Source organism: Rhinopithecus roxellana, chromosome 3 (assembly GCF_007565055.1).
Source record: "Rhinopithecus roxellana isolate Shanxi Qingling chromosome 3, ASM756505v1, whole genome shotgun sequence".
NCBI classification, from domain to species: Eukaryota; Metazoa; Chordata; class Mammalia; order Primates; family Cercopithecidae; genus Rhinopithecus; species Rhinopithecus roxellana.
In genome coordinates, this window is record NC_044551.1 from 63931663 (window position 1) to 63954605 (window position 22943).

A 22943-nucleotide genomic window follows, 5' to 3' on the forward strand; every position below is an offset into this window, starting at 1 on the left:
TTCTTTAATTCTTTGGACAAGACCTGTTAATTCCCTAATGTAAGTAATGGTGAAAATAGTGTATTTCCTCTGTTTTTCATCTTATTTTCTTCCTCCCCCTCCAACACCCAATTTTAGCCCATATTTTACTTTGATAGTGTTCACTTTACTCTTAAATGTACTTGATTTGTCAGTTTTAAGTGATATTTTTTGGCCTGCTGATAATAAAGATAAGGAAATGGGAATACCTTCTTTACCTTTCATCTCTTTTCCTTCTGTTTCTAACTTTCGTTAGTGTTAGCGTTGCTTCATTGTCCAGGCATATAACATTTACGCTCTGTTCTGTAGCCATACTCCCCACTTTTGAGTCCTGTGTATAGCTAAATAGGTTGTTTGGTGCTAATTGTTTTTCCAGTTTTCTCTTTGTTGGCTGAAGTGAGTATTTTAGTAAATTCTTTGGAGGAACAATATCCCTTGAGTTCTTGGTATTTTAAGTTATTTTATTTGCCGGTTGTTTTTGTACTTGAACTACAGTTTGGCCAGATTTACAATTTCAGGGTGACATTTGCTTTTCTTGAGGTACTTTTAGACATTGCTTTTCTGTCTTCTGGTATAGAATATTGCTGTGGAGAAATCTAAGGCCTGCCTGATTTTTTTCCACTTCTGATTGACGTGATCTTGTTCATTTTTCTCGTTTCTATCTTCTATATCCATGGAAATATTTTTCAATTAGGGTTTCTTCATTGGTGGCCCGTTATATTCTTTTCTTTTTTTTTTTTTTGTTAGACAGAGTCTCACTCTGTCGCCCAGGCTGGAGTGCAGTGTTGCAGTTTTGGCTCACTGCAACCTCTGCTCTGCCTCCTGGGTTTAAGTGATTCTCCTGCCTCAGCTTTCTGAGTAGCTGGGATTACAGGCATGCGCCCGTCAAATTTTTGTGTTTTAGTAGGCGTGTTCCCAGCTAAATTTTTGTATTTTAGTAGAGACAGGGTTTCACCATGTTGGCCAGGCTGGTCTTGAACTCCTGACCTCAAGTGATCTGCCTGCCACAGCCTCCCAAAGTGCTGGGATTACAGGCGTGAGCCACTGTACCAGTTGTTTTCTTAATTTTGTTCTACTGTGTTCCTTTCCGCCTTTTGAAAATACCTTCTTTATGAGTGTCATGTGGTGGTTCTTTTTTGACTATTCATCGTTGAAAAGTGTACGTTTCAGGCCTAGCACAATGGCTCCTGCCTGTAATCCCAGCACTTTGGGAGAGGGGAGGATCACTTGAGGCCAGGAGTTTGAGACCAGCCAAGATAACATAGGGAGACCCTGTCTCTACAAAAAATAGGTAAATAATTAAAACAGGTGCAGTAGTACATAGTACATGCCTGTAGTCCTTGCTGCTCAGGAGACTGAGGCACGAAAATAGCTTGTGCCCAGAAGTTTGAAGCTCCATGATTCCACCACTACCCTCCAGCCTGGGCAACAGAGCAAGACTCTGTTTCAATAAACAAATAAATAAATAAATTCAAAAATAAAAGAAAAACTTAAGTTTCTTTTAGATCGGTCATTTGTAGATTCATGTCAGAGAGAGAGAGAACAACAGAGCGGGACACCAGAGCACTGTTCTAGACTAGCAGGATTTTTCTTCATATAAGCCAGAGTTTTGTCTACAAGTATGTACAGGCTTCATTTTTTTAAGTCAACAGAAATAGGCACTGAGGTGGGTTTTGGTATGCAGTCTCTTCTCTGCTGCTGCCGTCTTAGGAACCTACTGCTTCCTATGAATATGGCTTGTCTATGGAAACACTTGACTAGCCTCTTCTCTGCCACCACAAGGATCCACGGAAGTTCTCTTTCCTAGTCCTACACACTGTTCTCATCATTGTAAATAGGAATTTAGGTTTTGTACTTCAGGTTGTGCCCTTACCTTTGAGAGTTGTACTGTTGTAGGTTCTTTGTGAGATACAGAGCACTGTCCACCTCTGATTGCTTTCTCCTGAACCCTGCCAGCCTCCATTTCCAATGTTTCTGGCAGTGTTTCCAGCTCTGCTGTGGTTTGAGGTTTCTGTATTCTAATTATGTATGTCAAAGACAGGCTTTGCACTTTGTTCCTCATTCCTATTTTTAGAAGCTGATTCCAATAGGAGAAGGGGAAATGCCAACTTTATGCCTGCGTCTTAAGAACTGGACTTAGGCAGGCTATTAAAACATCCAACAATATGTGACTGGATGGAGCATTTTATGGAGTGTTCAGTTTTGATTTCCGAAACGTTTTTTCTTTGTGGACTTCAAAACCCTGAGGTCACCTTAATAGGAATATACTGCCTTCTTTAAGTGAACTTTTACAATAACATTAGTTCCTATGATATGGAATATGATTTGTTTCTCTTCCTTCTAGAATGAGGTGGCAAAAGCTGTGTCCATTTTTTCTCAAATCATGAATCCAGAAAGCATAGCCTGCACTAATTTAAATGTAAGTGACTTCTTTGTGGTTTAAGGTAAGCCCTGAAATGTATTATAATAAATGTATTATAATAAAATTATGCTTAAATTTTTTGGCTGTATATAATGACTTGATCTGCCAAGGTTTTCATTCAAATCCACAGTCATTTATTGAGTTCCTCTATGTGAAAAATTACAGTATCACCCTTGTGAGAAGAATCAACACAGCTGTTGCTTCCAGGAGTTTGTAAACAGGTGGGAGAGAGGTAGATATGCTCATATATAAGACACGGCTAGATGCTGAAGACATGAGACGTGGCTAAGAAAGCTGTAGATGTAGGGACGAGGAGGGGATGGAGACAGATCCTCCAGGCTCTTTACCAAGCCTTGAGAGAAACCTATGTGCTAACTGCATATTATTGGTGGTACCTAACTCATGGCATTGTTGCAGTTAATGAACTTATATACTTATGGTACACAAAATAGTGCCTGACATGTGGTAAACATTCAGTAAATGTTATCTATTGTCATTCTTACTGTGTTGCCAGTATGCCATGGTCCTCTTCCCCATTAACTTACCTGGGCCACCCGGGACACTTATTTGGGACCTTGTGGTCTGGGTCAGCAAGTGGCTGCACACGTATCACCAAGACATGCAAAACCTTAATTCCTAAAACTAAAAGCAAAGGAAAAAAAATTATCTCAGATTCGCCAGATTCATGCTAATAATAAAGTTTGAGGCATATTACCACTCCCAGAGTTTGAGCAGTGAGTCATGAAACCTTCCTGGACCAATTATAAAAGACTATCTTGTCATTAAGGACACCATAGTCCCCATTCAGCCTGCCCATATTGAGACTCCTTGTATACTGCGTCTGCTTGTGTGTAGGGAGTTGCCAAAGAAAAAAACTTTCAGGAGCTTATAGTCTTCTGAAACAGTCAAAGGATTGAGATGAAGAAAACATTTTCAGAAAAATGGAAATGTGTAAGCATTAGCATGACACAACTAGGATAACAGGTCACAATCAATGGAGTATTCCAAGATGAGTAGATGAAGGGGGTCGGGGTGGCCGGCAGGAGCAACGTGAGGGGCCCTTAGGGCAGGCACCTGCTGAGTAGTGGTCTGGAGGAAGACAGGACTGTGGGATTGGAGGGAATGAGGTGGAGGGTGTTATTTGTTGGGAGATTGGTTTTGGTGGAGCTTCTATTTAAAAGAATATGAACTGTGGCTGGGCGCGGTGGCTCACACCTGTAATCCCAGCACTTTAGAAGGCCAAGGCAGGTGGATCACGAGATCAGGAGATCGAGATCATCCTGGCCAACATGGTGAAACCCTATCTCTACTAAAATACAAAAAATTAGCTGGGCGTGGTGGCGCTTGCTTGTAGTCCCAGCTACTCAGAAGGCTGAGGCAGGGGAATTGCTTGAACCTGGGAGGTAGAGGTTGCAGTGAGTCAAAAACGTGCCTTTGCACTCCAGCCTGGCAACAGAGCAAGACTCTGTCTAAAAAAAAAAAAAAAAAAAAAAAAAAAAATGAACTATGAATTGTAACCACCTCTTATACTAGCTCTGAGTCCTTAGGTTAATTTGCCCCTGGAAACCCCCCAATTTCCTTTGATCTGAAACAGTAATAGTAGCTATCTTTTTGTTGTAGGGATTAAAATAAATAGTGCATATAAAATAGTTAACATAGTGCCTGGCAGGTAGTCAGTGTTCAATGAGTATTTGCTAATACTAATAGTATTTGTTTGTTTGTTTGTTTGTTTTAGTGAAGGAAAACATCAGACATAGTTTTATTGCTGACTTCTGCCCCCTTCAGAGCCCATAGTCACAGGCCTCAGGGCTGTTCTGTACGTAAAGCTCTAGGAAACCTTGCCAGTCCTCACTGATGAGCAGGGCTGAGACTATGGGATCGTTCTTCATGGCTGCCATCCACAGTTTAAGTTTTGGAGTGTGGTCTACACATTCATATAACTTCATTGCTTCCAGCCGTTCAAACCAGGGCCAGATGAGATAATCAATCATAGAGATAGAATTGCCACCAAAGAACGTCGTCTTCTTATTAGTCAGAACCTCCTCTAGCTTGGTAAATTCTTTACGAAATTCTTCTTGTAGGCCAGCATGGTCTTCTTTATTTTGGCTTCTAATAAAGCTTCCTAGCAAGGATGGCACCTTAGAAAACAACTCTAAGATCATCTTCTGGCAAGCTTTCTCATAGGGGTCATCCGGCAACACCTTCTTCCCTGGGTATGCTTCATCCAGGTACTCACAGGTGATGGGAGACTCATAGATCAGCTGACCCTTACTGTTTTCCAGAACTGGCACCAGACCAAAGGGATTTTTCTTAAAGAACCACTCAGGCTTATTTTTCAGGTTGATATTGATGACTTCATGCCTGATTCCCTTGGCCTTCAGGACCAGAAGCGTCCTCTCAGCAAACAGGCAGAACCTCATGCTGTAGACGCGGATCGAGCCCTCCGGGACCGGCCCCGGGGGCGCGCTTCCTTTCCCCAGGCTCCTGGCAGACTCCCCGGACATCGTGGCGCAGCGCAGGCCGAGCTCCTCTGGGGTGCGGGCGATTCAGGACAATAGTATTTGTTTGACATGAGTTAAATTAAAAGGATTCATTTGTACCGAATCCTAGAACCTAGTAAACAGGAATTATGCATAACTCCAAACTTCTGAAAGAGTCATACTTAAAGATAATAATGCTTTTCAGTTCTGCCCATAGTAGTTATCTTCAAATGTCATCCCACACCAGTGCCCAGGTGATTTTTCAGAGAATGACTAGATGAGCATTTATGGTAAATTTTGGAGAACAAGGTCAGGCAAGAAGTATGCCATAAGAATACCTCATATTGGACCTCAACTTTACTTTGCAAAATGCTTTTACATGAGAGAAAGGTGAGCCCAACGAACCAGAAAAATGGAGACAGTGATAACAGAGAACTTGAAAAAATGAAATGCAATTTAAATGGAAGAAACAAAATACTAGAAAAATATCGACAAAGAGACTTTTTAGTTTCAAAGGGCGTAAACCTGGAGGGCATGAACTCAACTACATATACCTGGTAATGGATTTGATATGAACTGATGAATGCCATAAGAAAGCAGGGAAGTATGAGGGCTCAGAAATGAGTTTATAAGGCATTAATGGTGAGGCAGAGGAAGCACCAGAAAAGAGAGGGAAAGACTCGCAGCTTTGTAGAAATTCAAGAGGCTAAGAGCCCTCCCTGTCTTAGCCTGCTGCAGGTAGCTGCTCTTCATCTTGGGGGCTGAAACAGAAACTACAGGTCAGAGCAGGTGGGTCAGCCTGAAAAGCTCATGGCTAAAGAAAGGCTAAAGCAGGTCTGGGAGGCCAAGGTTGGCAAAGGTCCAGAGTCCAGAAAGTCGGGTCATTTGAGCAAGTGATACCAGTAAGCTAAACAGACTGGGAAGCCTGGTCTTCCAGCAGGCACACTATGTCTTTGACTTCTCTGCTTCCTGCTGGATATGGACAGCTCTGGTATTCCAGTATATAAGTGCTTCTGAGAGTGTGTCCTTTAGATGTCCCATCTATCATGATGGGACAGAATAGAACTGCTGGGATTAGCAAGATACTCTTTCACTAAAACTAAAGCTATCCAAGTCTCTTATATAAATCAGGTAGGAAAGAAAGGAGAACAGGGGGAAAAGTGTTTTACTTGGATCATTGGTCACTTTTCCTAGAGTTCAAGCAAGGTTGAGGGTTTCGGTACGCATTGGTGATGAGAAATCAAACTGTGAGGTAAGCAGGGTTTTAATTTAATTTATCTAAGGTATCATGCTTGGTACTTTAGATTTGTTATACAACTTTATCAAAACAATTTTTCTCCACATTGTAGATGTGAAAAATGAAGATTCAAGGGTAAGTAAATTACCTTAGTTCTCCCAACTAATTAAATAGCAGAGTCAGAGTTTTAACACCAACAACTCTGACTGCGAAGCCTAGGGTTTCCCTACCACTCCAGACCTACAGAGATGAAAAAGGTGTGTCTCTTTTATCCAGGACTAGGATTAGTGTCTCCTCTTGAGTAATAAAAAGAACACAAGACTGGATGTCAAAAAACACAATCCCACTAGTGCATGTAATCCACCTCTGGATTTAGATTTCTCATCTCCTTCCATCCTGGCCTATCTCTCACAGTTATAAGAATCTAGTAATGGGCTGGGTGTGGTGGCTCATGCCTGTAACCTCAGCACTTTGGAAGGATGAGGTGGGTGGATTATTTGAAGTCAGGAGTTCAAGACCAGCTTGGCCAACATTGTGAAACCCCATCTCTACTAAAAATACAAAAATTAGCTGAATGTGGCGCATGCCTGTAATCCTGGCCTACTTGGGAGGCTAAGGCAGGAGGATTGCTTGAACCTGGGAGACAGAGGCTGCTGTGAGTGGAGATCACGCCATTGCACTCCAGCCTGGGCAACAGAGCGAGACCCTGTCTCCAACAACAACCAAAAGAATCTAGTAATGATTTGATTTCTTTTTTTTTTTTTTCCGCCAAATGAGAAGGTGCTTTGGTGGAGTTAAACATGAGCTTGCTGAGCATGAGATTGTCCATTCCCAGTAGGAGGAGCAACGTAGGGCATGGTGAAAAAAGCGTGTGCTTGCCACCAGGCAGCAGGAACAGCTCCTTTCCTCTGAGGGCTGGAAAAGAAAGTCAGCCTATGGATGCAGTGGGCTGGGCGTGTTTCAGGCAAGGACTCCGTAAGGAACCTTGAAGTGATACTGAGTATGAATCATCCTTTCTGAACTGCGTCACAGAATTACCCACTGTCGGGAAACTTAAAGATAGTTTCAGTGTTTAAAAATTCTCAGGAAATTCTTTCAAATGTTCAACCCAAATTTCTCATGTTGCAATATGAGAAAGGCTTCTATGTCATCTTCCTCGGGAATGATGAAAAAGATATGGTTGCCATTCTCAAGTTTAGTAATCTTTTAGATTCTAGGTGTCTATTAGTAGAGCACAGTTTAAAAAATGACTGCATGGACCTTACCTACTCCAAGGCTGACTCATCTACTTGAAATCCTTAAAGGCAGCTTGTTAATTATTGAGCGATGGAAACTGACAGGCTGAGTAGAGTCTGTTTAGTCAGTATTCACAGAAATAAATGCAACTTTTTTTCTGATGTGCTTTAAAAATTAATGCCTTATGCTAAAATCTTTTGCTGCTGTCAATTGAAATTTGAACTTAACAAATTTTCTCCCTAACTTAATTGTTTTATTAAATTGTTCCTGTTACTAGTGTGACCCAAAGGGCCCAGTTTCCTATTTTCCCAGCTAATTCTTAATACATACTGCGTTGTTTTAACAGATCTCATCAAAACACATGTATATTGACTCTGCCTTTTCAGTCTGAATTGAAACCTCTCAATCTCAAACATAGACCCTCTTTAGTCATGCTGCTTCACGTCAAGGAATTAATTTCCACTTCCAAATATGTCTGAAAGTAGCAGAGACCCATGCAGGGTAACTTTCCACTGATTGTTTTTGAATTCTAATCATTTGTCTATAAACCTGGTGTGTCTCCAATTGGAGATCCACTTTGGAATTGAATTTACTTTGCAAGGGAATTGACAAGTGGTTTTGCTTTTATCATTTATTTGTTAATACGGGTGAATGTCTTAATGCCCCTTTCTCCTACCCACTTAGGTCACCCTAAAGTTCTAGCTTATGCTGGAAGTCTAGGGTGCACAGGGAGGAAAGGAGACAGGACTCATTTCTCACAAATTCCTTCGTGGCAGCATCTTACTCATGTGTGTGAGTTAAGAATTGCATTTGTTTGGGAGCAATGTAGTCTCCAAAAATAAAAATAAAAGCCTATACAAATTAGAGCCTTTATTTTTCTTCCATGTGGAAAACGAGTGTGGTCTGTCCACGCCTGGTGTGGCATTCCATGATGTCATCAGGAACCCAGCCTCTTGCTATGTTTCTGCTCTACCATCTTTAACACGTGGCTTCCATTCATTGCATCCCCGGTCCAGCAAGAAGTAGGAAAAAATGGGAGTGAACAAAGAAGTTCATCCCTTTTAAAGATGCTTTTTCAAATGTCTCATCCAGCAACTGGTACTGGTGGTGTTATTGGCCAGAACTTAATCCCATGACCACACCTAATTGCAGAGAATTCTGAGAAATAGTCTTTGAGTTTCATACATACATGAAAGCATCTATTAAGGTTAGGGTGTTCTGTTATCAAAAAAGGAGGAGAGAATGGATATTGGTTAGAAAACTGGCAGCCTCTACCACACTATGATATTCTGCTTTGAATATAGCAAGCCTAAAACAAAAATAAAAGAAACAAGAAATGTAAATTTCTGCATCCTCAGGGCTTCTGTTCCCTTTTTTGTTCAAAGGTATCTAGTAACGTATTTCCTGATGCTTCAGAAATCAAAGAGGCAGGAAGCACATGTTCTTTAAATAGTTTTTCTTACCAAAATCTCCCCTGTTCCTTCCTAACTGAGTTTCCCAGTCTTTTGTTTGAAATCTGTAAGATTAAGGCAATGTGCTGTACCCTACTTTTGTTTTCTTTAGCTGAACCCTGAGACTGGTTTGAGATAAGCCCCTAGCTTTAAACTTTCTCTTTGCCTTTTATCAGTGACTGCCTCATGTGCATTTTCCTTCATCAATGTATTTTAAGGTAGTGAGCCTTATTTTTGAAATCCCTACTGAATCAGAGATAGTTGCTGGAGGGAGGAAGAGAAGTTGGGAAAACTTAGGAAGAAATATTGAAATCTCCCAGGGAGCACATCATTTCTAGCAGAGGGCTCTAGATGGTTTATTTTTGTAAATTGCTGGGGGAGCCAAGCTCCTCTTCTTGTTTATTGTTATTGAGGGTTGGCCGGATGCCTTATACTACATAGCATTGCATTGAACAGGGTAGACTTGCCTTTGCCTTGGAGAGGACACCACCATCAACCAAATTAGGATTGGTTTTTACTAACAAAGGTGTTAAGAACTGTGAAGAGTCAGAGATTTTTTCCCACTTGGAAGCTAATGAGTTAGCCTGCCCCAGTTTCGTGGATGCTAGTGGAGTATACAAGACAAAGAGAAATAAAGGACAATTTATTATGTAGCAGTGGCCAGAATATTAGCATCTTTTCTTCAGTTACCCGAGCCCCAGTTCCTGTGGGGAGACATGAAAAGCTCTATGTGCCTCTTGCACACATAGGAAGTTGCTTTCAAGAGAGGAACCCTGAGCTTAGAAAACCCAAATCTCTTATAATGGCCAGTAATCATGCCTGTCCTTTGCTTTGGATGTGACACTGTGTCTGTTGTCCACAAACATCCTTGAAAAGGTAGTCTGGAATAAAAGCAGTCAGTGCTTTTGCTCTCAAGGCATGCAGAAATTTGAGCGACCCATGGAGAGTTGTCTCCCAAAAAGGGTGTGCTCATGATTTTTCCTGGGCTTTAGAACACTGAATTTAAATTATGTTCTTTGTATTTACTCTACCTGGGATCATTTCATTCTGTTCTTCAGAACCAAAGACAACCCCTCATCCTGATAAGTTACTAAACAAATACAAAATGTTACCAAATAGACTGGCGAGAAAACAGCTGGTTTAATATAAGAAAGGTAAATCTCTTCCAGGAAAACTGTCTTTTGTAAGGATCAAGAGCCTTGAAAATGTCTCTATGCTTTGACTTAGTAATTTCACTTCTGGGAATCAAGTCTAAGACATTACCAGTTTTTCAAAGTACATATGTACACATTGGTCAGTATAATAAAGTATGGTATATTTCCATGATGAATTGCTATGTATGTGTTAAAAAGTGAGGTTTCTTTTTTCTAATATTAATGCTATGAGGAAATAAATGTCTATTGTGTAGTAATTGACCAAAAGTAGAATCACATTTTGGGTTTGGAAGATTTATACATCAAATTATAAACAGTGGTTGTAACATCAGTTGGTGAATTCTCAGTTATTCGCACTTTCTTTAAACTCTTTTTCGAATTATACTAGTGAATATTGGTAATTAGGGAGGAAATGTGTTTTTTCTTGTGTTAGTTGTACCCATCTGGTGGAAGATAGGTGATAGTGTCATTTTGAAAGCACACTACAGCACCCAGTTTTGAAAGTTCATTAATAGTGTAAATAGGAGTGCCTCATTAGCATTTCAGCCAGCTTCCACTCTATGCCTGCAGTAACCTGTGTGTCTGCAACTTCCTAACAACAGAAAATGCTGAAGGTACCATTTGCCCCTAGCCAGTTCTGGTTGTCCATTTTCACACTGCTATAAAGAAATGCCAGAGATTGGGTATTTATAAAGGAAAGGGGTTTAATTGACTCACAGTGTCACATGGCTGGGGAGGCCTCAGGAAATACGATCATGGGGGAAGGCAAAGGAGAAGCAAGTATCTTCTTCACAAGGCAGCAGGAAAGGGAGAGAGCAAGGGCAACTGCCACTTATAAACCCATCAGATCTCATGAGAACACACGCACTATCATGAGAACAGCATGGGGGAAACCATCCCCATGATCCAGTCACCTCCCACCAGGTCCCTCCCCTGACACTTGGGGATTACCATTCAAGATGAAATTTGGGTGGGGACACAAAGCCAAACCATATCACTAGTCTTATGAGACTGTCTGATTGTCTTATCCTCTGAATCTAGAGGATGTAGGAAGGAGGAAACCAATAATTTTGTTCGCTGAGTACCTTCTGTATACTGGTATTTTATTTAATGTTCATAAAACCCAAAATGTGAGGTCTAAATCTATTTTCCCCATTTTACAAATGAGGGCATTTAAATTGAAAGATTAAGTACCAGTCCAGAGTCACTTAGCTGGTACTTGTCAGTGTCTAGATTTCAGCCCAAGTATCCAGGCACTAAAATCTCTGCTCTCTCCGGTGTTACCCTTAAACAAGTTTTGAAGTTGTAGGCTTTTTTTGTTTTTTTGTTTTTGTTTTTGTTTTTGTTTTTTTTGAGATGGAGTCTTGCTCTGTTGCCAGGCTAGATTGCAGTGCCGCAATCTCGTCTCACTGCAACCTCTGCCTCCCAGGTTCAAATGATTCTCCTGCCTCAGCCTCCCAAGTAGCTGGGACTACAGGTGCATGTCACCACGCCCAGCTAATTTTTGTATTTTTAGTAGAGATGGGGTTTCACCATGTTGGCCAGAATGGTCTCTGTCTCTTGACCTCGTGATCTGCCCGCCTTGGCTTCCCAAAGCACTGGGATTACAGACAAAGTTGTAGTATTTTGACTAACTATTGGAAAGCACATTTTGGCTCGTGAGCGTACATTTAAAGCACTTTTTTGAACTTGTGCAAGCAAATAAATTAGGAAGTAGGATCAAAGCAGGGTAGGTGCCTGTAAGTGAAGGCTTATCTAACCAGGTACATTTCTCAGCATTGAGACACTGACTAAGTCTTGGTTTTGTTTGTGTCTTCTTAATATTCAGGTTATAATCCATATCCAGTCAAATACATTGGAAAACCTGATAGAGACTCTAACAAATGCTGCAGAAGGAAATTTATCAAAATTTGTGAAAAGACATATGTTCTCAGAGGAAGTGGTGAGTATGCAAGTGCTGCAGAAATCATTTGAAAGTGAAAGGACACTCTTAAAAATGTTCACTAATTTCTCAGTTCTAAAGCTTACCTTAAAGAAATTGTCAAATATGGCAGCTTCTCTGTTGTTCCTGTTTTAAGACTTCCATGTATATGTGCAAAGATTTTTTTTTTCTTCCAACAGAATATATCCTCTGAAATTCTAGGAAACTTTTTCCTTTTACCTTATTCTTTTCTCCACACTTTGTGTTCATGGGCCTTGGCTCTCTTTTCCTTCTAGAGGACAATTTTACACCTTTTTCCTTTTCCCTCAAGCCTCCAATACCTTCTCCTCACTTTTCACTCTCAGTTGATCACCTTATTTCTTGTTTCATGGAGAAAATAGAAGTAATCCAAAGACAATGACTGCTACATGGACAACCTCTGGCCCCTTACCCTATATACCCATGATCCCATGACGACTGGATACACCTCTCACGCCAGCCTCTCCAGTCGTACACCGGATCCCATCCCCTCTGACCCACTCCGCAGCATCAGTCCAGAAGTTGACTCACTCTTTTGGGCATCATCAGTATCCCCTTCCCTGTGGCTCCTTCTTGTCAGCAAATAGTAGGATATACTATCTCTCATCTTAAAAAAGAAAAACAGTCTTCTATACAAATGAAAAGACAGACCATGTGTTTAGATAAGAAGACCTACCCTTATAAAAACTCGGTTTTTTTCAAGTTACTGTGATAATGTAGTATGACTCCAATAAAAATATCACCTTGTTTTTTTTTCTGTAAAGATTAGTTGAACAAACAAGACTAGCTAGAAAAGCCCTGTGAAAGAGGGGCAGTAAGAGTTGCTAAGTCTAGCAGATCTCAAAACATGTTAAAGTTTCTATAATTTAAACTGTGGCTTAGGACATGAATAAGGCAGCTAATGGGACAGAGTAGAAAGTCCAGATAGAGACCAAATTGCAGATACAAATTTAGTGTAACATAGAGGCAAGCATTACAAATCAATCTAAATGGATAGACTAGTAAGTATTACTAGGATAAGTAGAGAGCCAATAGAAAAAGATACAGTTGTATATGTTCTTATACCACAAACCAGGATACATTTGAAATGGATGAGAATTTAAATTTTTTAATTGAAACACACAAGTAGTAGATATAAACATTAGTAGATTATTTAATATCCTGGGAGTGGAAAAACTTAGCTTTCAGTCAAAATCCAAATCAGTAAAAGAAGTGATACATTTGACTAAAAAATGTGAAAACCTGTTTTTTCGCATGGCAAAAAGTCCACAAGCAAAGTCAAGAGGTAAGTAACAAATTGGAAGAAAGTACAGGTTTTAATCATACTGACAAAAGCTAACTAGCCCTAATATTTCAAGAGCTCTTTTTGAGGCCAGGTGTGGTGGCTCATTCCTGTAATCCCAGCACTTTGGGAGACTGAGACAGGCGTATCATGAGGACAGGAGATCGAGACCATCCTGGCCAAACTGTAACCCCATCTCTACTAAATATACAAAAATTAGCTGGGCATGGTGGTGCACACCTGTAGTCCCAGCTACTCAGGAGGCTGAGGCAGGGGAATCGTTTGAACTAGGGACCCAAGATTGCGCCACTGCATTCCAGTCTGGGGGCAGAATGAGACTCCATCTGGGGAAGAAAAAAAAAGAGCTCTTTTTGAATATTCTGAGAAAAGAACCAACAACCCTAAAGAAAAATGGGTAAGAGATGTGGACAGAATTTACTAAAAATGAATCGTGAATGGCCTTTAAACATGAGAAAAGATTCTCTTGCCCATATCAAGAGAAATGCAAAATAAAACTACCCTATGATATGTCTCTTGAATAGAAATCTGCAAGTTTGCCAGCCTACTTGGTTGGTGAGGCTCTGAGGAAATGGGCACTTTCATCTGATGCTGCTAGAGGGAATACAGATTGGTACACTACAAATAATTTCACCCTTTGACTCAATCCTCCCACTTCTTGGAGTATATTCTAAAAATATACTGGCAAATATAAAGAAGTTGTATGTACAAGGCTATTTGTTGCAGGCCAATTTGTAAGAACAGCAGACTGGAAAAAAGCCCAAATTTCCATCAGTAAAGGACTAGTTGTACAAATTAGGGTCTGTTTGTACAAAGGACTGCCATGTAACTCACAGGAAATGAGGAACAGCTACATCATAACACTGTTACGGATCACCATTTATATGGATCACTTAAATATGTTTTTAAGTGACAAAAGCAAGATGCAAATGGGTGTGTGTGGTATGCCTTAAGAAGGTGGGACCATATAGTTATTTTTATACATTTACGTTTTTGGAAAACACTACGGATGGAAAAAGCAAAACTTAAGTGGTTATGTTGATTTCTTTTTCAGATCTTTTTTTATAGAAATATTGCTGATTTTTGTATATAAATTTTGTAACCTGCAGCTTTACTGACTTTATCAGTTCTAAAGGTTTTTTTGGTTGAGACTTCAGGAACCACAGTTAATTATTATGCATATTTCAGAAATGCCAAAGGAGTAGATTTTTAATGTTTCACTGCAGAAAAAGACACATTGGTAGGTGATGGATAGGTTTATTAGCGTGACTGAATCTTTCTACAGTGTACACATAGATTGAAACACATATTGAACTTTATAAATTTACACAATTATTATTTGAGAAAATAATTGACAAGTTATTTTTTTAATTTAATTTAAAGAATTAAGAAATAAAATTTTGAAAGTGAAAGTGAGGGATGGAAGCATGACTTCTCCAAATGTACCTTGTTTGTATATTTAACTTAGGAACCATTTAAATGTTTTGCAGAACTATAAAGCAGAGTTAAATAAAATCGAAGAGAAAAAGCAATTCCTAAAAATTGAAAGTGAAATGAAACAAATGAACCCATGTGTCACATTGATGGCTTAAGTACACAAATTGGAATTCTTCTAGGTCATTTGAAATATAGTAATTTGTACGTCTCTCATAGCATGTAACAAGGTGAAAGAAGTGTAAATAAATTGTACATTATTGACAGTGATCATGTTGTTAGTGATAATACTGATATTGTCATTTTGACCAACCAGGCGACCTGTTGGTTGGTCCTCCCTTCCTCCCTCATTTCTCCTGCCTCTCCCTTTTGTAGTTTGGTCCGGACTGCAGCAGGATTGGCACTAGAGGGCAGTGGCTGCTTCCTCCTCCTGCACACTGTCGCCTTCCCAGCGCTGTTCCATTTCCTCACTTCCACCCAAAGGCTTCTTCCTGCTGATAAAAGGGAGCTTGTCAGGAAAATAACTAACTGGATATGGTTGATTTAAAGCTTCTTTCTATTTGCAGTCTTAGCTCTGTGTAGGCTGTGACCCACCCAACCCTTTTGGAGTAAGTTTAGCAAAGAAGGGAAAGTAGAAGCATGAACAGATTTTAAAGTGCATAGTCGTGTGTATGCGTACATGTCAAATGCAACTTCCATTTTCTCAGCAGCATTGATGTTAACAATCATTCCTTAGACCTGATCCATCAATACATTATCACCCACTTGTATGGCTAAAGCACCCAAACAAACTTCATATTGAAAAATACTCTTATAAGACTCTTTTACTTAGAAAATGAACCCTCCAGTTCAGTGTCTTCTGTCTGGTTGCTGTGGGACCACTCAAGGAACTGCTTGATGAGAAATGGATTGATTCATGTAATTCCAGTAGCTTTGGAGCTAGTTCTAAATATATATGTGTGAGATTGCAAGTGGAGTCTTACATTGTAAAAGTCTGCATTTTACAAATGGTGGATTTAATGTTTATGCCAACAGTTATTTAAAATGTGTTAATGTAGGGAGATAAGACTATAAAGTATCATAGGTGCTATTATACCACCACAGGACTATTGAAAAGAATTGCTGATTTATTTCTATAGTTATGTAACAGAACTGTTACAGTTTTTAGATCAAAATTACCTCCAGCTTGGCATGTTTGCTCTGCTGCTTTTAGAAGCCATATGCTGCACGTTAAGTCATTTTCACCTTGAACATGAGGACTAAACAAGCTATTCTTTTTTAAGAACATTAAGAAGTACTTAAGCTGCTTGTCTGCAGGTATGGTTGGGAACCCTTGTCGCAAAGGAAGATGTGCAGGTGCAAATAGTGTTATGTATTTGGAAGAGGGCCAAAGGATTTGTTAGGAAGCTTCATCCCAATTCAATTCCATCAAGAAATGTGTTGAGATTGTACCCTTGATAAGGATTGAACTAAGTAAAATATTGATTTTATTCAGAAAGTAGCTTCACATTCTCCATTGTAGTTCACCCATTTTTGGGGTTAAATACCACCATATACTTGTGACTCTACTACGTATGCCTCTAGCCGAGACCTCTCCTTCATGCCCCAGACTTGTATATCCAACAACCTTCTAGACATACCCATTTAGATGTTTCACAGCCATCTCAATCAGGTCCAAACAGAGCTCTTGATTTTCCCTTCCAAATCTTGTCCTCCCTGTCTTCTCTATCAGGAAATGGTAGCACCCATCATCCAGCTACTAAAAGCCCCAGTTGAGAAGATAGCTTTGACTCCTCCCTTTCCTTCACCCATTCAAAAATTAGTCCTTTCAGTATAAACTCCAAAATATACCTCACATATGTGTACTTCTCCATCTTTTCTGTACCCTTTTCAATCTAAACTACCATCCTTTCTTATATGGGCTATGGTGTGGGCCTCCAGAATAGTCTCCACATTTCTGTATACTCCAGTTCATTCTCTATGCAACTTTTTAAACATAAATGAGATCATATCCCACTTTAGATGCTCTGATGGCTTTTTTAGAATAAATTTCAAAAAACTTATTGTGGAATATGTATAAAGCCCTATATAATTTGGCCTGCCTCCTCCTGCTCTAATCATTACATGGAACAAAGTTGATTCCACTGGTATATGACCTCCTTTACCTAGTGTGTTTCATTATATATGATGTGTTATTTGACCCCCCTTGTGTATTAGGTATGATTTTCAAGTACTAATTTTGGATTTTTTGTGTAGCTTTTGGAATCCCTCATAGTAATACTTCTGTCTGTGTGCCCCATAACCTTGGTTTTCACCATTTTAGGTGTATACATACCATAATTTTTTTTTTAAAGACTCACTGTGTCACCCAGGCTGGAGTACAGTGGCATGATCACAGCTCAGTGCAGCCTCTGCCTCCTGGGGTTAAGTGATCCTCCCACCACACCAACTAATTTTTAAAAAATTTTTTTGTACAAAATCTCACTGTGTTGCCTAGGCTGGCCTAAAAATCCTGTGCTCAAATGATCCTCCTGTCTCAACCTCCAGAATTGCTGGGATTAAGGCATGAGCCACCGCATCTGGCCTACCATACATTTTTGTTCGTGTCCATTTCTTTTTCTTAGAGTTATAGTAAAAACAAGGAAGAAATCTTGCAGAGATGTAATGATCTGTTCTTGCTTTTTTCCAGCTGGCCAAAGTGAGGGAAAAAGTGAAGGATGTGCCTGCCCTTTTGGCCAAATTTGATGAGATCTATGGGAAACTACACGTCAGTGGCCAGGTCACCAATTATTCTTTGGATGCTGTGCTCTGCCACACCCCCAGGGACAGGAAATCTCACGCGTTGCTGTTAAACAAGAGGATGGTCAGCTGTCGCACCTTCCGGCCTCTCAACCAGTCCCTGTTGGCTGAGTAACCCTGGTTTCAGTCCACCTATGGATCTGAGGGGCCTGCTTCTAGTGAGTTATTGCCTTTCCTAAGAAGTCAGGCATCGCACTTCAGCAGACACTGTGCTGACACTTGGTCTCCTCCTGAAATTTCCAGATTCACTGAATGGTACCATGCCGATCTGTGAGAAGTTATGTTGCATCACTGTGAAGGTCTAGATGCAAGCTTGGCTCCCTCAGAAAGGCACTTCCCTTTTGCACTGCTGAGGATCCTTGAAGGAACTTGGTCAGTCTCCAGTTCAGCTTCTGGCACCAGAGTGGAACCCAGTAAGCACCATCAGGAATGAATTTCACTACAACTGTGGATGCCTCTGATTTTCAAGGGAGTAGTTACTTGCAAATTACATCCTTGCTGAATTCAGGAGGTCTAAAACCCTACTCTACCATGTTAGAAAACAGCCCAGGATTTTCTCATTGCTCTGCCATCATATATATCTATGACTAGAGCCCGCATTTTTCCATCTGCAAAACAATAATGCCTATGTGTATTTGCATACAGATTTGAAATCTTCATTCAAGGTTCAGTAGGATCAGATTTTCTCAAAAATAAATAAGGTTCATAAGCAAACTTGACGGGATTGTGGTTGTTTTGTTCTCTCAGTAGCACAAACAAAACCAGAATTTAGCCTTTAGGACTGCTGAGTAAGCCAAATTTAAATGCTTACTGCTTTGATCATGGGTAAGCCATGTGCTTTTCAAAATAAGTGCACTAAAAACCACCTAATGCTTAGGTTTCTATGAGGATAATATTTAGTCCTATAGTTTATCTTATTTGTTAATGATTTTTCTCTCTTGAATGCCTCATATTTAAAAAAAAAAAATGTGCCATGAGAGCAGTTCAAACCTGCTTTATACTTAATGATGGTCTGAAATAGAGTATGTGTTGAATTTTACCGTATCTGGTCACCAGTGAGCAGAAGATACACAGTGACCCCACCTCACTTGCTCCTTTTGTTTCAGAAACCCCAGAGGGTTGCTCAGACCTCAGGAGCTGTCTGCCTAGGATTGCTGCAGACTCTTCATTGCTACCTCCAAAACTAAGACTGTTCACTTGGTTGTTGTTCTGAGGCAAGGATTATAGAGTCAGAAATTGTAGACTAGGAGGAGTCTCCTAATTAATTCCTTCATCTTTCAGGTGAAGGAAATGATCCATGCAAGAGATCCCCAGTCTCACCTGTAGACTGTGTCCCAGTGAGAGAATCTCAGCGTCAGGTGTTTGCTGAATGCAGGTCTGAGATCACAGTCCCACCTGAGGACAGGATCCACATATGAGAGTCACAAATTGGCATAATTGATTTGTGGTAGAGCTGAGATTAGAATCCAGATTCCTAGTCTAGTACCTTCCCACTGTACCACATTATGTCTGCAGAGGGGAAAAAGGAGCAGCTCTTAAGAAATAGATTACTGAGGGCCCCCATGACTGTGTGGCCCTGGGCATCCTCAGTTTCCTCATTTGGTAAATGGCGATAATAGTACCTACCTCTTAGGCTTGGTGTGAGGATGAAATGAGATAGGGAATATAAAGCAAGCAGATAGTGGCTGGTACATAGTACATGCAATATGTTTGAAACTAGTTAAGGAATTATAAAAACAAATGAGTTCTTCCTTCTCAAAAATACTGAATTTCTTTTCCTTGTACTCTGTGAAACACTGGACAGCCCCATTTAGAGAAACAAATTCTCTGCCCTCATAGAATCCTAGTTGTTTCTTTGTGTATGTGTCTGGTGTTTTGCACACATGCCAAAAAAAAAAAAAAGTGCTTGGATTTCTCCACCTTCAGTCTTAGGGAATAACAGGGCATGCTTCCTGTCCCCGCAACTTACTTTTCATCTTCAACTCTCACAGTTCAAATGGCTCCAGTGCTGTGGGTGAGTGTGGCCCTGGTTGTTAGCTAACAACCATTCATTAGCAAAATAACCAAATTTTGTGAGCAGTAAATAGCAACAAGCTTCCCAGTCCCTGCTGCCCTGAGCAGCAGGTAGGTGGTGCTCAGCTGACTGGAAAAACTGGTCCATTCCACCTGTCCCAGAAACCTTAGTACAGAAGTAACTAATATGCATAATGTTCACCCCAAAGTAATAGATAATTCTAAAGTCTAAAAAAATCCAATAAAAAAGTTCAATATAGGTTATGATGGGCATTTCATTCTTTAAAACTCAGTAATTCCTTTGAAAAAATGGTGTTTTTTTGTAAGCAGTAGTTTGCCTACATCATTTACTTATCCTGTTTTTTTTCTGCTTTGGGGTTGGTTTTTTTTTTTTTTTTTTTTGCTTTTTTTGTTTGTTTGTTTGTTTGTTTTTTGAGACATAGTTTCACTCTGTCACCCAGGCTGGAGTGCAGTGGTGTGATCTCAGCTCACTGCAACCTCCGCCTCCTGGGTTCAAGCAATTCTCATGCCCCAGCCTCCCAAGTAGCTGGGATTACAGTTGCCCGCCACCACATTGGCTAATTTTTTGTAATTTTTTTTTTAGTAGAGGTGGGGTTTCACCATGTTGGCCAGGCTGGTCTCTAACTCTTATCCTCAAGTGATCTGCCTGCCTTGGCCTCCCAAAGTGCTGGGATTACAGACATGAGCCACCACACCTGGCCTACTTATCCCATTAATGAAAATACTTGATTGGACAGAACATCTTGTTCCTTAACTCTGTTATGTGCTTTTGTAGACTGTTTTTACTTACTGTGGACATCTGTTGCTCCAGAGTCCCAAAGATCAGTATGGTGAGTTCAGCACAATTACTAGGAGGAGACAAAAAGATATCTTCTTAATTAGTTGATATCAGGGATAGTTCTGGTTATTGATTGCTGTGTGGAAAACACTTGAAAACTTAGTGGCTTTAAACAACACCAGTCATTGAGTTATTTCTCATTATCCTAAGTACTGACTGGGCTCAGCCAGGCAGTTCTTATTAAGGTTCTCATGCAGTTATAGTCATCATCAGATTGTGGCCGGGACTGGAATCGCCTCAAAGGCTTCCTTAGTATTTCTGGCAGTTGATGCTAGGACCTCAGCTAGTGCTGGGGCTGGAACATATCTACGTGTAGCTTCCCCACAGCATGGTGGCTAGGTACTAGGAGTGACTGTCCCAAGAGGACCAGGCAGAAGCAGTTACCTTTTATGACCTACTCTCAGAAGTCACATAACATCACTTCCACTACGCCCCTCTCCTCCCCCCGATTCAAATGGAGGGAGCATATATCCCATCTCAGTGGTAGGAATTTCAAAGAATAAATTCTGTGAAACTGTCATAGATAAGTCTGTTTTCTCCCCTGTTTAACTTCCTGAGGACCTCACATGCTTCTGGATAAAGCTCAGGCTCTTCAACATGGTTTAGAAGGTCCTTCCTAATCTGGCCCACGTTTGTCCATCCAGCTCCAACTCTTGCTACTCTACACCCCTCTTCCCTGCTTGTGGAATGGCTAATTCCTACTCATCCTTCAGGTCTCAGCTTAGACATCTTTTCATCTGAGAAGGCTTTCTGGTCTAGCTCACCTGGTTAGGTGAACTCCCCATGTGCCTCATGTACCTCACTTATCAAAGCGTTTATCATATGCCTGTCACTGTCTGTTTTCTTCACTAGACTCAGGTGCCATGTCTGTCCTTTCTCGTCTGTTTGCTGGGTGCCTAGCACGGTAGGGAATGTAACAGAGGATTAGTACTTACTTAACTCACCAGCTGATTTAACTATATTGTATAACAATGTTGGTGGTCATATCGATCCCCCATGGACAGCTTTTCCTCTCTAATACCATACACTCAGTGCAGGGTTTGAATGTCCCCCCAAACTCATATGTTGAAATCTAAATCCCCAAGGTGTTGGTATTAGATGATGTAGCCTTTGGGAGGGAATTAAGGTGGTGCCCTCATGAATGGGGTTTGTGCCATTATAAAACAAGCCCAAAGAAATTTGGTCGCCCCTTCCTTTAAGCGAGGACATGGCAAAAAGGCACTGTCTATGAACCAGAAAGTGGGCTCTCACTAGACACCAAATGCTGGTGTCTTGTCTTACATTCCCAGCCTTCAGAACTGTGAAAAATATATTTCTGTTATTTATAAGCCACCCAGTTTTTGGTATTTTGTTATAGCAGCCTGAAGAGACTAAGACAGCCAGTCCCAACCTTCCACATTTAGACCTGACTCCTAAGTTTTGCTCAGCCCACTGTGTATCCCTTCCTCCTCCCAACTAAAGTGTCCCCACTCTTTATCCTGTTCTGCCCATTATTCAAGGTCTAACTTCTGTCACTTTTTCAATGAGGCATTTGCAAGCTGTTTAAATCCTCAAGGATTCTCCATTCATTCACCATATCTATACTGAGCATCTACAAAGGACAAGGCACTACGAAAGACTCTTTACATGCCACAGGGAAAAGACAGACAAGAACTCTGTCCCAACACAGAAAATTTTAGCCTGCCACATTGACTCCCAGGGACTTTTTGGCCCGTTCATTTGCTTGTTGTTTCTGTAGGAGGTGCTCATTACAGAGTGGTCAAATTCCTACTGAAGAATGGACTTGGCTGTGAAATAAAACAATCCTGGGCAATATTTGTTGATACTTTTGTTGAGGATGATTAAGGAAGTAAATATAAACTTTTAACTACTCATAATGAATATTGTTGGGATATTATAATGAGGAGGTAAGGATTTGCCTCCTGCAATTCGGGTAGGCAAAAATGTAGGCTTCTCTATTTCTTTGCAGTGAACTAAAACTTCTTATGAACTCTGGTTATGCTGAAAACAGGAGTCATGGGAGACTTGATCTTGCTTAAAGGATATTTTAGTCTTTGATTTCTTTGAGGTAAATGTTTAATCTTTTTGCATATCTTCCTCCTACCTTTTCATAGCCAGGATGATAGCTGTGGATGCCAGGATGATAAGGCTGTGGCTCTCAAACCTGAACATGCATCAGAATCACTTGGAGAGCTTGTTAAAATACAGATTGATGGGCCCCACCCCCAGAATCTGATTCCATACATATGAGTCAGGACCCAAGAATTTGCATTACAAATACATTCTCAGATGATGCTGTTGCTAGTCTGGGCAACATAATTTAAGAATAGTGGGTATAGCAGAAAGCTTGTGTGTCCATTTGGACAGTAGGTGTGGGCTTCAGATTCATCCTCTGTGTCCTCTGTCTCAGTTATGAGGAGGGGGAAGAGTGGGAAGTCTGGCCTTGTCTCTGGACTCCTGAGTAAATAATGTGCTGAAGCAGTGTTGGGCCCAACAGGCCTTTTAGAGCGTTATGCCAGCACCCACTGCAGAGGTCTGTATTCTCTGCCATCTGCCCTACACATAATAAGCACCCTTCCT

At 40.6% G+C, this 22943-nt stretch overlaps 1 protein-coding gene and 1 pseudogene across 2 annotated transcripts in view; one reads left to right on the plus strand and one right to left on the minus strand.

Moving 5' to 3' along the window:
• PTCD2 (pentatricopeptide repeat domain 2) overlaps positions 1 to 18199 on the plus strand; it is a 37666-nt gene extending 19467 nt beyond the window's left edge. The window contains exons 8-11 of the mRNA XM_010380269.2: positions 2363 to 2437; positions 11827 to 11940; positions 17382 to 17649; positions 17735 to 18199. Coding sequence (XP_010378571.1) covers positions 2363 to 2437; positions 11827 to 11940; positions 17382 to 17606 — 414 coding nt within the window. The 3' untranslated portion in view covers positions 17607 to 17649; positions 17735 to 18199. The remainder of the gene's footprint in view (positions 1 to 2362; positions 2438 to 11826; positions 11941 to 17381; positions 17650 to 17734) is intronic.
• Positions 4218 to 4974, minus strand: LOC104675649 (annotated as a pseudogene). Its single transcript, XR_004056292.1, has one exon. The product of XR_004056292.1 is annotated as a glutathione S-transferase omega-1 pseudogene (transcript).
• Positions 18200 to 22943: the final 4744 nt, after the last annotated feature.